The sequence below is a fragment of the Chiloscyllium plagiosum genome, unplaced genomic scaffold (assembly GCF_037043375.1).
Source record: "Chiloscyllium plagiosum isolate Xiang-an unplaced genomic scaffold, Cpla_swu_hap1 HiC_scaffold_4, whole genome shotgun sequence".
Lineage (NCBI taxonomy): Eukaryota > Metazoa > Chordata > Chondrichthyes > Orectolobiformes > Hemiscylliidae > Chiloscyllium > Chiloscyllium plagiosum.
The window spans coordinates 46,572,418-46,589,633 of NW_028270142.1; the positions used below are offsets into that span (position 1 = coordinate 46,572,418).

The window sequence follows — 17,216 nt, forward strand, 5'->3', positions numbered from 1 at the left end:
AGCATCTGCAGTTTTTTTTTGTCTCTAATCAGAGGGTTGTGGAACTGCATGGAGTTATGGAGATAGAGCCTGAAAAGGCCATGGAAGGATTTGCAAAAAAGGATGGAAACTTTAAAGTGCAAGTGTTACTTGATTCTGCATTCACAGGGGCATTTGTTGAACAGGACTGGATGTGAGCTAGAAAATGGACAGCAAGTTTTTGCTGAGCTCAATTACATCCAGGGTGCTGAGTGTGAGGCCAGATAGAAATGAAATGGATTGTAACTGATCAGATGAGAAGTCCTATCAGAACACCACTTTAACCCAAACATACTTTCTTCTAATGGTAGATGTATGTACCCTTCCAATAGGATGTGCAAACATCCATCAATAACCCACTGGGACGCCATTGGTAGTTGCTTACCTCTTTCTGATTGTGCCTGTGCATGACTAACTGATTGCATCTCTATACCCTCTTCAGGGCTGTCGACGTCTTCCCCTTCCAACCCTGGTGCATCTTCTGGGGCTGAAGTCGAGCCCGGAGTACTGGGCCGGCTGGTTGAAGTCGAGTCTGCTTCACTTGTGGAACCAGGCTTTACATCCTGGCCACCCTGTCCACCTTCACATCTGCCCCTGTTCTTTCTATGCACTCTGGAATGCAGCACCACCTGATGATAGGTCCGGAATGCTTTCCCACATTCCAAACACTCTGTACTTTTATTCTGTGAAGATCTCTTCCCATGACGTAATGTGGGTCTGATATCTGCGCCATTGTTGCTTTCCCCAGAGCTGGCTAACGGACTCTCTTTCTCTTGTGTACTATTTGTCCTATTGCGTTTCTTTGGACAGCTGCTGTTATGAGTGTCTTGTTCCCGTTTGCGCTTCTCAGTATCAGTGAAAGTGTATGCTCCCTTTTCTTTATCACACATGATATCTGCCTCTGGAACACCTTTGTCCGACCCAGTGAGTTCTACGACTTTTCCCTTTGTGACCAACTGCCAAGCTTGATAGCTACTCACAGGGTCCAGTTCAGCAATGCCCTTAGCAAACAAGCGACTTGTAAAAGTATCCACTGACACAGATGGTCTCAAGTTCAGAGACCTGAGGAAACTGTCCTTTGTGCAGTTTTTGGTGGTGCCATTCATCACTGCCTCCCTTACAGTCTTTACCCGTTCTTCAGTGCACTCCTCAAATGTTCTAATATGCAACTTCTCGTGTTCTTTTAAGCTTTCTCTGCTTGGGAACAAGTAACCACATTTCATACAGATTTGATACTGTGAGCACGTAATGCTCATTCTGTCTTCTTGTACCACATCGTTAATGGTGACTAAACCCTCAGAGTCAGCTTTACTGACTTTGTTTCTGTTTCTGCTCCTCGTGGCATGCACCTTCATATGGTTCTTGAGGAACCAGCGTTCCTTGAACTTGCGTCCACAGACATGACAACTATATTCAAAGGAGCCATTATGTTTCTTCATGTGGGCCTTTAAAAACCAGGACTGGTTGAAGGTCTGATGGCATGTTTCGCACATGAACTCACTGGCTGGCTGTTCGACCCTGTCACTCTCACCTTCATTATTTGGCTTCTCCATGGTAATGTGAACTTTTTCTATATGGCTAAGCAATTCGTCGTCTCTTAGCGTGACATACTCACATAGTTTGCATTTGTATGACTTGTGCAGTAGTTGTACATGCTGATCCAATTGGTCCTGCTTCTCAAACCTTCCTTTACAGCTTGAACATTGGAATGCGAAGGCACTCTCACTGGCATTTAGCGGAACTTCCTTCTCTTTCTTAAGCCGCCTTAGAACAATCTTGCCATTTTCCGCCTTTGTTAATCCATTCTGTGCCAGGCTGTGAGATGAGGTGCTCTGTGCAGAGCTGGTGGGAATATTAACACTCTCCAAAGCATTGAACTCATTGGGCTGTTGCTCTCTCAAACTTGTTTTGTTCCCCTCACTCAAGTCTCTGATTTTGTGAGTCCGGATATGTATTTTAAGATTCCCTTTCTGAGAAGCTCTGTGGTCACAATATGGACACTTGTAAGGCTTTTCACCAGTATGGGTTCGCATGTGAACTGACAGCACACTAAGGAAAGTGAAGCTCTTTTCACAAATGCGGCAAGTAAATTTTTCAGCCTTCTTCTCATCTCCGTCATCTCCATTGCATTGGGCATGATGTAATCCGCTAAAGTTTTCTGCCTCTCTGTCTTCCCGAAGCTCTGTATCTACATTCTCTTTTTGATCCTTCACAACTGGCCTGTTCCTCAAACGCCTGCTTGGGGGCGCCATCATAGCCATTTGGCAAGGCTCTTCCTCCCCTGTTTGTTCCTGCGAACCCATTGATCTTATCAACAACACCATTTAACTCCTTTGAGTCCCATCAATAGAGATGTACTCAGCTGTCAAAAGGTTCTGTTTCTTCAGCAAGTGGACTCATCAGTTGAATCTATCATTCTAAGGAGGTGTCGAAGCCTAAAATTGAGAAGAACAAAAAAGATTTCAGGCATCATCACTGAACATGGTTTCACAAAATTCTTACCAAAGTTCTGTGCTTATAATACTTGGAGAATATGTAAAATGCAATATATTAAGAAGAAATATTTAGGAAACAAGCAATGAGGAGGAAATTTGGGCCGGGTTTCCTGCTGATAGCGATCAATTATTGGGAGAGCTTTCATGTGGACATTAATAAAACACGATCACCCTTGGATTGTTATGGCCCTGTCCATCACCAACCGAGCCTTCTGCCATTCCCTGTGTCGATGCTTAGATGACCTGCTCGAGTTTGTAACACAATACTCAGCAATCGCAGTAAGTTACCATGTTAGTACAGCAGGCAATTAAGAAGGAAAATGACATGTTAGTTTTGGCAAAAAGCAATTGGAATATGAATAAAAAAAGTCTGCTACAATTGCACACAGCATTAGGGAGACCACATCTGTACTGCTAGCTAAGTTTTGGTCACTTTACCTCAGGAAGGATACAGGACTGCAAAGAACATTCACTAGATTGATTCTGAGAATGAGGCGATGATCCAATGGCAATGATTGAGTAGTTTAGACATATACTCCCTGCAGTTTAGAGGAACAAGAGGAGATCTAATTGAATCATTGAAAACGTTCAGCGCCTTGACAAAGTTAGATACTGATAAAATGTTTCCCCCGGCTGAAATCACAGTCTAATCACAGGGATTGGCCAGTCAGGACTGAGATTGGAGAGATTTGTTTTCACTTAGAGGTTGTAAATCCTTGATATTCTTTCTCTAGAGAGTGGTGGCTTTTCAACTGTTGAGTATGTTTAAGGTAGACACCAATGGATACTTAGGCGAAAGTGAGTACTGCAGATGCTGGAGATTCATGATGAAGGGCTTTTGCCAAAACATCAATTTTTCCAGTCCTCAGATGCTGCACGACCTGCTGTGCTTTTCCAGCACCACAATCTTGGCCCCAATGGATGCTTGGACACTAAGGGAATTCAGTGATACAGAAATAGTACAGGAAGAATTGGATAGAATTGAATTGAATTAGCTTTATAGTCCCATGTACATAAATGAGTACAGTGAAAAGTTTATGCCACTTACGACATCATCTTAGGTACAAGGTACCTAGATCCAGAATCTTACTGAATGATGGAGCAGGCTCAAATGGGCTACTCCTGCTCCTATTTGTTATGTTCTTTTAAACAATCAGTACCATTGGTGGGAAAGGAAGAGTGGCTAGAGTGTGAATAGTACTTGAAAACAAAATATACAAGAAACCAGGCAAATTAAAGCAGCCGAACAACTATTAGGAAAAAGCATGTTTGCAGCAATTGTACAATTACTGCTTCTTGTTTCACAGATTCCCATTGTTGGGGAAAGCAACAAGTAAATTTATGGAATACCTGCCTTCCCACATTTACAAAAAAAATTTTAATAACATGTTCATTTATTTACATATACAATCTGACCACAGTAAAAAGTGTTTACAATACAAAAACAGGCCAGTTGGACTTGGTGACCATGGAAGGTATGTTCATAAACAGTCATGAAAGTTAATCATCAACCTGCACATGTTTCCAATATGCCTATAGCAGGCAGTAAGAGAGGCACAGTCGCTGTCAGTTTGAACGCATGTGTGGTAGCTGCAACGCCATAGCCTCCTGACTTTAAAAGACTCCACGCACAGGTTCTTACTAAGGGATATTCTCTGTGGCAAGCATCCTTCTCAGTTCAAGGGACTGGCAGAGAATAAACCTGGGAGAACAAATATTCCACTCCTCATGGGGTAAGATTCAACTACAGGCTCAGTGGTAACTTTGCCGACAGTCCCCAGCATTGCCTTGGAGGTTCCTAACCCAGGAATGAAAGATTTAATTTCACTGTTGCAAGAAAAAGCCAGGAGTAAAACTGTTGGGACAACTCACAAAAGTGCATTTACTTTCAGCAGCTATCAACACATGAATATATGAATTAGGAGCAGAAGTAAGCCATTCAGCCCTTGAGACTGTTCCACCATACAATAAGTCTATGACCTCACCTCCACTTTATTGCCAACTTCAACGTGCTTTGACTCATTTGGTAGTCAAGCCTCAATTAGCCTCTGCCTTAAAAATATTCAATGTCTTTTCCTCTACTGTACTCTGTGGAACTGAATTCCAGAGACTTGCAATCCTCTGAGAGAAAAAAACAATTCTTGCCATCTCCATCGGGAGACATCTTATTTTTAATCTATGAGCTTAGTTTGATTAGATTAGATTCTTGACAATGCTGAAACAGGTCCTTCAGCCCAACCAGCCCACACTATCCCTCTGAAGAGTAACCCATCCAGACCCATTTCCCTCTGACTAGCACCTAGCACTATGGGCAATTTAGCATGGCCAATTCACCTAACCTGCACATCTTTGGACTGTGGGAGGTTACCAGAGCAACTGGAGAAAACCCACACAGACACGGGGAGAAAACTCCACACAGACAGCTGCCCGAGGCTGGAATTGAACCTGGGACCCTGGCGCAGTGAAGCAGCAGTGCTAACCACTGAGCCACCGTGCCGACCCACGGTGTTCTAATCTCTCCCATAAATGAAATGATACTTTCAGATTATGATATCATATCTCCTCAGGATCTGATGTTTCAATAAGGTTATTTTTCAATCTCCAAACTCCAATGGATATAGGGCCAACTTGTCAAACCTTTCCTTGCAAGATAACCTGTTCATCCTAGGAATCAGTCCTAGTGTACCTTTTCTGAACTGCTTCTATTGTAATTATATCTTTTCTTTATTAAGGTCATCAAAACTCTACATAGTACTTTCACCATTTCCCAGTACAGCAGAAGCAAAGTCTCCTTACTTTTAGACTCAATTCCTTGCAATAAACAACAATATTCTATTTCACTTCAAAATCACTGGCTGCATCTAAATATTAACTGTTGTAATTCTGGTATGAGGATATAGAGATTCCTCTGTATCTCAGTTTATTTGTTTTCTCCTGTAAAAAAAAGTGGGAGACATATAGGGGAAAAGCGCCACTAGAAAGTCAGAGTTCATCCAATCAAGTAATGAAGAGATTGTTCAATATTTTTGACTGCAGCAATGAGGACTTATGTGGCAGGAATCCAGTGGTGAGAATCTGGGGGCTGGGGAATTGGAGATAAGAGGTCACTCAATAACGTCTGCAAGAAAGATGTTTAATTCAACAACTCAACACGACTAACATTGTCATGGACTCTCTCCATATTCAATAGTCCCTGAGAGTTTAACAGCTAAATGTAAAAAAAGACAAGAGAAAGTTCAGTGAAATCTCTTGACCTCCAAAGTTATTCCAGCAACATTTGACAAATTGTGTCTAAATTTCTCACCTACTGTATTCAATGCTAGTTGCATTCTACAGATGTGCCTCTAAAGTACAAGCAATACTGAAGCATTTGATGACATTAGTCTTTTTAAACTATGTTAAAAATCACACAACCCAGGTTATAGTCCAACAGATTTATTTGGAAGCACTAGCTTTCGGAGTACTGATCCTTCATCAGGTAGCTGTGGAACAGGATCATAGGACACAGCAAACAATTACAGTGTCATGCAACTGAAATGATATATTGAACAAGCCGAGATTGCTGTTTAAGTCTTTCATCTTTTAGAATGGGTTGCAGGTTTCAGTCCATTATTATGCAAATCGCAGGACTCCTTTTAAGTCACATTCTCGACATAACTTAAGGTTTTATTTTTAAAAATGACATCACAGCTCAGACAATGCATTAAAGGCGTGAGGCTAGAGTCTGTCTGTATCTCAATCTTGAGTCAGACTGCTTCTATTTCCAAAGTGGAATTTATAAAATGTTACATGAATTGACTGCCTGCAGATTGTGCACCTTTTGAGCAAAATAGAATGTATCTGCAAATGCAAATTCACCTCATACATGCGTCCCTGTGGGGAGAGAGAGAGAAAGAGAGAGTGAGTGCATGCGTGTGAGTGCGCGTGAGACAGTGTGTGTTTGTATGCGTACATGCTTGGTAAAGTGTGTGTGTGTAGTGTGATGAAGTATAAGCTTGTGAGAGGGTGTGTGTGAGGGGTGGTTTTGTGTGTGTGTATGAGAGAGGTCTGCGTGAGTGTGTGAGTATGTAAGAGTGTGTGAGTGTGTGAGTGAGAGAGAGAGAGAGAGTGAGAGAGAGAGAGAGAGTGTATAGTGTATTGGGGGTCACCTGTAGAGTGACAATGAACCCAAGATCCCGGTTGAGGCCATCCTCATGTGTACCGAACTTGGCTATCAGCCTCAGCTTGGCCATTCTGCATGGCTGTGTATCCCAAAGTCAGCCTTGGAGGATGGTCACCCGAAGATCGGAGGTCGAGTGTCTCTAACCGCTGAGATGTTCCCCAATTGGGAGGGAACATCCCTGTCTGGCAATTGTTGCGCGGTGTCCATTCATTTGTTGCCGCAGTGTCTGCTTGGTCTCACCAATGTACTGTGCCTTGGGGCATCCTTGCCTGCAGCATATGAGATAGACAACATTGGCCGAGTCACATGAGTACTTGCCGCGTACACGGTGTACCATATATGTGGCAGGTACCATGTAACTCAGCAAATATTGTCTAAGCTGAGATGTCTGAACTGAGATCTCTAGATGTGACTTAAAGTTCTGCGATTTACATATTAATAAACCGAAACCTGCAACCCAGTCTAAAAGGTGAAAGAGTTAATAGCAATCTAGGTTTGTTCAGTATATCATTTCAGTTGTATGACATTGTAATCGTTTTCTACAAATTCTGTGTCTTATGGTCCTGCTCCACAGCTCCCTGATGAAGGAGCAGCACTCAGAAAGCTAGTGCTTCCAAATAAACCTGTTGGACTATAACCTGATGTTGTGTGATTTTTAAACTTTGTCCACCCCAGTCCAAAACCGGCTCCTCCACATCATTTTTAAACTATGTTCATCTACAATATTCATAATAAATAACTGGATAGATACAAAGGCCTATAAGTGGATTAGATCAATAGTAGGAGTTCAGCAATCAAATGCATTGCAAACTACAGGTAGTGAGAGAAAAATAGCCAATTGGAAATCAAACCCAACAGCCTTGCCCTGGCAACAACTTAAGCAAATATTGAGGACAAAACCAGAAGTCAATTGGGTGGACTACATTCAGATGTAGACTGAGCGTGTTTTGAAGAAAGCCAGAGAATAAGTAAGGAAATGCTAATGAACCCACTAAGGCTGTGGTGACATTGAACAATATATAATGACTAGAGCGAACTCTCCCTAAGTAGGTACTTTGGGAAGACTGAAATTTGGGTCTGTTTGATACTTCTTTTAAACTGTGTAGTGGGTTGTGATCAGATGCTCATTTAACAATTATATCCCTAAGCCAGAAGAGGGCTTCTATGACATGTTATCAGAAAGGGAGATAGGAAATTAAAGGAAGTCACCTTAGGTCATTCTTGCATCCCTCACAGGAACTATGTAGTTATAGAAGTGCTGCTTCAGCTAATAAAATATAAATGCACACCTTGCTTTCTGCCTTAAGATCAGTATGAAGCAACTTAAAATAAAACATTTAGCACGATACAGATCAAGAACAATATACAGGATACAAGATATAGTACAGAGTCATTATTTCTCTTAAAAGTCATTCAGAATAGTTTCCTAAGAAAAATATATGCATTCCTTGAAGGAACATGGGATATTACATCAACCTAAATAACCGCACTTGAAGACTGTCCTGCATGGTAAGCAAAAGCTATATGATCACAAGATTACAACATAAACATCCAATCTGGACATCTTCCAGAGCAAAAGAGAAGTCATTCCTTGAGCTGCTAATTGATTCCACATGGAAATAAAGTCCCTTTATTTATGGTGCTGAAATATGCAACATGATCATTATGAGTTCAGATGTACTAAAAAGCATAAAACAAAGCTGGCAGCACTAGCACTGTTTATATAACCCGTTCTCATGTATTCATCCTATATTCAACTTAATATCATACACATGGTAAGAAATGGCATTTGAGAAAATATATGTCAAGCCCTTTTTTGTCATGGCTTGCAATTGATCAATAGGTTCTTTATATAATCTCGCTCCATGTCCCCTAACTCTTCTAACTCCCAAACTCTGCCAACTCCAAGAGGTACTAGAACCATATCATAAAACATTAAAATTAAGTTAGCTAGCAAAAACATGTGGTTTGTTTTTCTCCAAAGTAATAGGCCAGTGTAACCTTACAGGCTGCTATTACCGAATTAGCTTTACTTCCTTAAATACCAGCATACCTCTGTGTGATTATATTCTCAAGCCGCTGCTGATAAATTAAAGCCTTTTGGCTGGAAACTAATTGAGCAGAAGTGTTTTTTTAATGCCACTAAATGCTTCAGTCACCCAGTCAATAGTGATCAGGATTTGGCCAAAAACAAGAGGCTTTTTCAGCACCTCTTGAACCTTTAAATCATTAGCAGACAATTTCCTAAAGGATGTAACAAGCCATTCACTTGAAGGTAAATACTGGTTTAAGCATATAAATTCAATTCTGCACCAGATAGCCGCAAAATAGTTAAAATTGCTTGTGAAGCTATTTAATGAAAGGAATCACATTCTGAAATGTTTCCTTGAAATTGTGCAACTCAGCTCCTGAGAGTGGTGTGGAGCTGGATTTTAAATATGATTAAAATATGGCATGAACCCCAGAAGATTTGGCCCCAAACACTTCCACTGCTGCTAAGCACAAAATAGCAGACGATGGCAGGGTGTATTCTTAATAAGGTAAACAGCATCAAAGTGCATGAGAAAATTCATAAAGACTCACAGAGGAACGCAGTCAAATATCTTGTACGGTTGTTTAATTTAGCGATCACATTTCAGTAACCCTGAACAAAGTACAAATCTGCAAAAGTCAGAGCAGAAATGGGTTTGAGTGTTCAAAATTCAGTTATGTCAAACCATGGTGTCTCCTGAGGTCCTCCCACTAACAGCTTTTCTACCTGCATGCTTCATCAAGACAATCCTATTCATTCCACAGATTAACTCTGGCACAAAAGGACAACCTTTTGCATTTCCATACTCCATATTTTTCACCATCCCCATTCTCTGATAATCAGAAATACAGGAAATGATGTGTGTTACAGTTCACTCAGGGAGTCCAAGTACAAAAAAAGGACATAGACAAGTTGATGAAATGGGTGGACAGGTGACAGATAAAGTTCAGTCTGGAGAAACGTGAAGCCATTCAATTATGGTAGGAAGACCATGAGCAGCAAGGTCAAATCAAAGACATAGTGTTAAAGGGGTGCCAGGGCACAGGAACCTGGCTGTATATGTACATATGTCATTGGAGGTAACAGGACGGATTAAGAGAGTTGTTGGTGAATGGTTGATAGCATAGTGGTTAGCATTATTGTCTCAAATTACCAGGGGCCCAGGTTCAATTCCAGCCTTGCTTGACTTGAGTCTGTGCAGAGTTTGCACATTCTCCTTGTGTCTGTGTGGGTTTCCACAGACACACCAGTTTCCTCCCACAGTCCAAAGATGTGCAGGGTGGGTAGATTTGCCATGGGAAATGGGGGTAACCATGGATCAGAGGGCAGTTGGTCTGGGTGTGATGTTCTGTGGAGAGTCAGTGCAGTTTCAACAGACCGAATAGCCTCTACCTCCACTATAGACATTCTTCGATTAATAAAGCATACAGTATCCTGTGGTTTATTAAGAGGGTACAAACACAAGGAAGTTAGGCTGAGATTGTATAAAACATTGGTTCAGCCTTAGCCGGAGTATTGTTTCCAGTTCTGGGCTCAGTCCTTTTCTCCTGGAAGCTGTACTATGCATATGGCAGTAGTAGCTTACTAATGTAATTTGCTTCATTGCAATGAACAAATTGCAGTGCAACACTGAGATCTTGAAAAGCTGATTATTCATCTAAATACAATGCCAATAAAACATGGATAATTGTTCATCACCAAAATAAAAATCACTAAGCTTGAGCATTCCCACCCTATTTAGGTAAGAGCACTTGCTGAAAAGCCACAGACCGAGATTCTGAATTGGTTACCGGATGACTCTCTCGTTTGTACAAAACTCTTGCAAAAAGGATTTCACACTTTGGTTATATATAGTTAGGCCATGCAAGACTTAAATTAATAAATCATGATTTTTGCAATTCAATAACATATGTTACTCATTTAACTGAGATAGGTATGAACAGAAAAGATGGATAAGGGATTGGTATATAGAGACTTTGTTCCTTGAAGTGTTTTATTCTTTTACTAGTTATTTAATTAGATTTGATTTTTCTAGTACCTTTCACAAAAATAACTTCTATTTTAATAACGTACTGTAATGAAATGTTGTAAGGCACTTTGCAGGAGACGAAGTATGGCACTGAGCCACACAAGGGGATATTAGGGCAGACAACAAAATACTTGGTCAAAGAGGGACATTTTAAGGAGTATGTTAAAGAAGAAAAATGAAAAAGAGTGTTGAAGGGAAGGTATTCTAGAATGCGAGGCCCAGACAGCTGAAGACACAGCTACCAATGATGCTGTGTATATAGTCTCATTATATTTCATTTTATTCACTTGTAGGACATGGGCATTACTGGCTGGTCAGCATTTAGTGCCTATCTCCAGTTGCCCTCAAAAGTGGTGGTGGTCAGCTGCTTTCTTGAACTGCTGTAGTCCACATGCTGTAGGTTGACTCACACTGGAGGGAGTTCCAGGGTTTTGACACAGCGATATATTTCCAAGTCAGGATGGTGATTGGCTCGGAACTAACTTGCAGGTGATGGTGTTCCATAACTGCAGCCCTTGTCCTTCTAGATGGGAGTAGTCATGGGTTTGAGAAGTGCTGTCTAAGGATCTTTAGAGAATTTCTTCAGGGCATCTTGTAGATAGTACGCACCGCTGCTACTGAGCATCAGTGGCGACGCTGGCTAAGATATAAATATTGGCCAGAACACAGGAGAAATTAACCTGTTTTTTGCCCAAATAGTGACATATTTGTGCTTGACAATGTTCACAGTCCCCAAGATAGTATTTTCTTTCTCTCAGCTCTATGTTTGACCAAAACAGTATCCTGAACAACAGCAACAACTTGCATTCGTACAACAATTTGAATGTTTATATATCCCAAGACACTTCACAAGCATGCTACAACTATAGGTTTGATATTGAGCCATTTGAGGAGATAGTCAGAGAGGTGACCAACAGCTCAGTTAAAGTGGTAAATTTTAAGGAGCATCTTAAAGGGCAGTGAAGTAAGGAGCAGGGACAAATTCTGGAATTTAGCACCCAGGCAACTGAAGGCACAGTGGCCAATGGCTCAGCAAAAAAAAAAAACTGTGGCTCCACAAAAGACTAGAATTAAACAACTGCTCAATCTCAGCGGCTGGTGGGACTGGAGGAGTTTATGAGTTTATATAGATGAGGATGGGCAAGATCATGGAGGGAATTACACTGAAGAATGGGAATATTAAAATCAAGGTATGTTTTCATCGGTGGATGTTTTCTGATTCAAGGATGATGTCTGCTCAGGGTGGGCCGGTAGATCTTTGGTCACAAGGGGGCAACGGGTCCCATAAGCTGGTGGTACTAGAGTGCAGGATTTGTTTCCATTTCTTTCCTTCTCTGCCATTGACTTGCCTCATCAATAAAGAGTTATGATTCAAAGTATAATGCAGCTTAATGGACAAATTAGTGACATCCTGAACAATTGGTAACATACTTCTCCCAGTTATTAATACCATGACCAAATAGTGCTTCAAACTGCCTTTGTAGTATTTACTTTGTCTTGCCCTGGAATGTTGGCAATTTAGAAATGGTAAATCAAGAGCTGATGATTTTCATTATCTGAACATGATATCAGTCTACTGAAACCGATTTTACAGTTTTGCCTAAATACGTGTACATCAGACTTCAAGAAGGACAGTAGCATTTTCTAACAACCATCCAATCGAATGCAGAGAATGTGACAAAGACATTGCAGGAGCCAAAGGCATTTCTTGAAAGCTCGTATGTGTTGCTAATACACAGACTAGGTGTCACCATTGGACAGGAGTGCAGTGATGACAGATATTCTGAATATTAGATGTTTGTTGGCCTGTGGAGGTCTTTGTTGTCAAATACTGAATGCCATAGTTTCTCAAAGTCTGAGTTGGGACAACCTAGCTGGTATAGGTTCTCCTCAGCGACGGCAGACTTTTGAGATAGGTAGCTGCCAGCTGCTGAGAAGTGCTCAACATATTCCAGCATCCTGGGGACTCTTATGCTTCAGTGGTAATGTCCTTACCTCTAAATTAGGAGGCCTGTGTTCAAATCCTATCTGCTCCAGAGGTGTGTAATCTGAACAAATTGATAATAAGGTATCTATAAATGCAAACTTTAAGGGTGACATGGTGATAGTGTCCCTACCTCTGAGACAGAAGTCACAGGTTCAAGTGTCACCTTCTTCAGAGGTATGTAACAACATTTGAAAATATATGCACTCCAGAGTTCCTCTTTCAACATATATAGCGCTGGAATATTTGGCAGACTAGGCATGGGTTTATAGATGTGTTTTCTTCTGTCGACATTCAAAGACAGACTGTGTATCTTGTATTGGGAATTGAAGAGTTCAAGAGTGGCTTGAAAACTGGTGCAAAATGAGCAGCAACACTGCATTTATGCGGGTATTGTATGTCTCCTTGGTGGTTAGTTTAAGAGATTTCTGACTATTGTTAGTGGCAGTCCACTATCTCAGTTACAAACTAGTCATGTGTCTCTACAGATTAAGGAATTCAGACAAACATAGGAAAGTAACCAATCAATATACTATTCAGAATACATAAATAGTGGAACAATAGCTATTATGTTAGTCTGCAGTGTCCAAGAATCTGTTCAGCAAAAAGGAAAGATAAAACACTGATCTGTTATATGTGAGGTAAATCGTTATTCCCAAATTAGGATAATCCAAATGTAAAATGCTTTTCTTGAATTAACAAAAAAAACTGAAATATTTTAAAGATATATCCTTAAATCCAGGAACTCCTGACATAACATTTAGACCATGGAGTGTTTTCAGGCCCGAAAACAGATATTTTTGTGAAGGCCCAGCGTCTTTGAAAAACTCAGACTTTCATCATGTCAGTACTGACGCCAGAGGGAGAACAAATGGCCATCATTTAAAAAGGACCTTTAGTAAAAAGGACCTTTGCCTTTGGAACCTGCACACAGCTGGGATACTTCAGCATTCCAAACAGAATTGTTTTTGGAGGGGGAAGAAACATTTTTGGAAAAGCATAAAACACCAGAGAATCGAACACTCCTGTCAAGTGCAAGTTAATGTGAGTACCGACTGACATGAGCATCCCACAACATTCACAATAAGATGAAAATATTAACATCAGGTGGTGCACACATATGAGATTATAGACACATGTTCATATACACAAAACAATAAAGGGGTTATATTCTGTACTAAACAAAAATGGAGATTGAAAAAAAAAGGCTTGCAGTTATGCAGTGCATTTTTTGCAACCTCGATACATTCCAGGGCAGTCTTGAAGTCCAGTCATTATTGTCGTGTGTGAAATGTGGCATCAAATTTACGCATAGTATGGTCCCACAAACAGCAACATGATAATGACCAGTGATGATTTTTTGTGATGCTGTTTGACACATACAGATTTTCCTAAACCCTGGAACAAAAATCACTGCTCTTTTTCAAAACAGGATTTTCTACAACCACCAGAGGTGGAGAGGGGGTCTTGGGTTAACATGTCTGCTAAAAAGTAGCATCTTCAGCAGTGCAATACTTCCACATTACATCAGGAGGATATCAGCTTAGATTTTGGCTGTACTTGACCAGACAAAAGCCTGACACCGAGGTGAAAGTGTTTGGCTTGAAACAATCATTAAGGGCCATGCTTTATACTCACGTGAGATTGCTGCACATACTCTTTATTCACAAAAGACTATTACTTGGAAGCCTATAGCCAGCCCCAAGATTTGTGCCCTGTCCCCAGATTGAATTTGATTCTCTGCTCTTCCACAGTTCAGGGATAAAAAGGAATAGTTGCCATAATCTTATCAGGCCAAAGATTGCTCTCTCATTAAAGAGGGATTAACTGATGGTCGTTTCACCTGAGCATCACTATTCCTCAGGTGAGGGGAGGGGTTGAGGACGAGAATCCTTCATGGTAACCTCAGTCAGGGCAGGAATTGAACCTACCCTGTTTGCGCTACTCTGCCTTGTAAACCATCTATCCAGCCAATGAGCTAACCAACTCCCTATTTCAGGCATAGAAGCTGCAAGAATGAAGAATTGGGACAAATCTGAATTAGGTCCTTTTAACTTAATTTAACACCTTCGGGTTTCCCAGTTTGCATTGCTTTTCGTTCCTGTTGCTTTAACAAGCAACTGGGGTAACTGTTCTTTTCTCCAAGTGATGGAAAAAAAAACTAGTTTCTACTATCACTATCCACGGCTCCTGGTTACACCATGCACAAGTATAAGTGTGCAAAAGTGCATGTTGCTACAGCAACTCAACTCGACAGACGTACAGTCAGATTGGTACCAACAGCATGAGATTTAGTCCCTGTTTTAGCTGGGATGGATTCAGGATTGGCCTGCTTGTCCTACATGTGGTGGAGGTGAATATGTTCTGTGTCAGATCTGCTTTACTGCAGAGAATTGAAGAAGAATCTCCTCAGCTGAACTCTACCTTACATAAAATGGTGTTTGTTTTCTTCGGGTAAAGCACCATGTTGCTAACATTATTGTGCACGTTAAGGCCTATTTCTGAATAACAGTATTGTATCTGCATATGGTAAAGATACAACATCATTCTAAATCTTCCCCAGGCTTTACACTGCAGTTTGCTTTACCTCATAGACAGTAAAATGGGATCAGTTCCTAGTTTACTCTGGAATTGAACATACTATTGAACTGTTGTTCCTTAGAGATAAAGTTGATGCTAAATGAATGCTTGATTTTTGATTCGCATTTGACCTGTTGCTCAACTGTTAACTCCACCTCTTTCTATTTTGTAGTGATATCAATCTTACCACACAAGAAACAGTCACTGATAAATCCAGTCATGAACTGAGGAGGAGATCTTTACCTAGAGTATGGGGAGAAAGTGAAACATGCTATCACGTGGAGTAGTTCAGATGACGAGGATGGATACATTTACAGGGTAGTCAGAATAGCAAAAAGAATAGAAGTTGAAGATTATATGATTAGATGAGTTAAAGTGGTAGGAAGCTCATGTGGTGCATAGATACCAGCATAGATTAGTTGGGCTGATTAACTTATTTCTTAACTGTATGCTTCATGTAACTGTATGCTTCATGTAATTGCGGATAGCAATTAAATGAGTGAGATTTAATACTCTACCTGGTAAATTACGATGGTTGGCTCTCTACCTCTTGGCTGTGATCAGGGACCTAGGCTATTCTCTTCGCTTACTGTTTGCAACTCTCTGCTCAATGAGCAAAGGCCAATATTCTATTTTATCATAAATTAGCTGATAATGTCAAAATCTAAACAAGTGGATTCAAACCCCACTCCAAATCTAAGAATCATAGAATCCCTACAGTGCAAAAAGAAGCCATTTGGCTCATTAAGTGTGCACAGACCCTCTGAAGAGCATCCCAACCAGACCCACCCTCTAACCCTACATGGGGTTTTTACCATGGCTAACCCACCTAACCTGGAACTACGGGGAAATTTTTGGCACGGCCACTCCACCCAACCTGCACATCTTTGGACTGTGGGAGAAAACCAGCGCACCTGGACATGGGGAGAACATGCAGTCCTGACCAGCAGACCACAATCAGTAAGGATAGACAACATCGCCATGATAATCCTCAACACTGGTGCCCCTCAAGATAGTGTTCTCAGCCCCTTACTATACTTGTGCACCCATGTGGCCAAATTCAGCGCTAACTCAATTTACAAATTTGCCGATGACGCCGCCATATTGGGTCGAGACAGAGTACAGGAAAGAGACAGAGAGCTTAGTGGCATGGTGTAAAGACAACAATCTCTCCCTCAATGTTAGCAAAATGAAGGAGCTGGTCACCGACTTCATGAAGCGGAATAGGGGATGTACCCCTGTCTATATCAATGACGCTGAGGTGGAGCTGGTCTACAGCACAATTTGAAGAAAAGCCCTGACCAATATTCCTTCCTTAACCAATCCGAAAAAGCAGACAAATTGCTTTTTCATTCTATTTTTGGTAAGGTGGTTGGCACAAATTGTTCGCAAGGTGAGAGTGACCACAATCAAAGATAACTTGTGTGAAGCTCATAAATCCTAATTCAGCATATTCTGTAGACAATGATTCCCAAATGGACACAAGTACTCACTGAACTTGAGTTAGTGTTAAGTAGTAAATTCCTGCCATTTAAACAGCAGAGGGGAACAATGCAGATTTATAGAAAAGGCCACACAAAATGAAATAGAATTGAGACTTTTTTTTGATTTCATGTGCAGTTTTCCAGATTACAAACATCTTTTTTAAGTTTTATTTTTACGGCTTTCTCAGTGCCGTAATAAATTCCTATTGAAATCCATTGCCAACAAAACATCAAAACATTGAAACATGATTTTAATCTTGTTCTATAAATATCTCTCTCTCCCTTTACATTCCAAATCTTGAGAACTGAAGGAATAGCATATGTCAGAATGGTGCTGTAAATGGGACAAGAAATTCTGAAGCCAAAAATATGACTTCCTCTTGAAACACACGATCATAAGCTAAAAGCTCATTTTCAATACAGCCAAGTCCT

The 17,216-nt window shown here is 40.8% G+C and overlaps 1 protein-coding gene across 3 annotated transcripts in view; it reads right to left on the bottom strand.

Annotated features, from left to right (window-relative positions):
- Window positions 1-17,216, bottom strand: part of znf516 (zinc finger protein 516) — a 157,674-nt gene that overhangs the window by 70,928 nt on the left and 69,530 nt on the right. For all 3 annotated transcript variants that reach the window (XM_087986224.1, XM_087986226.1, XM_087986225.1), the window contains exon 3: window positions 404-2,453. In XM_087986224.1, the coding sequence (XP_087842350.1) occupies window positions 404-2,342 (1,939 nt within the window). In that variant the 5' untranslated portion in view covers window positions 2,343-2,453. The remainder of the gene's footprint in view (window positions 1-403; window positions 2,454-17,216) is intronic.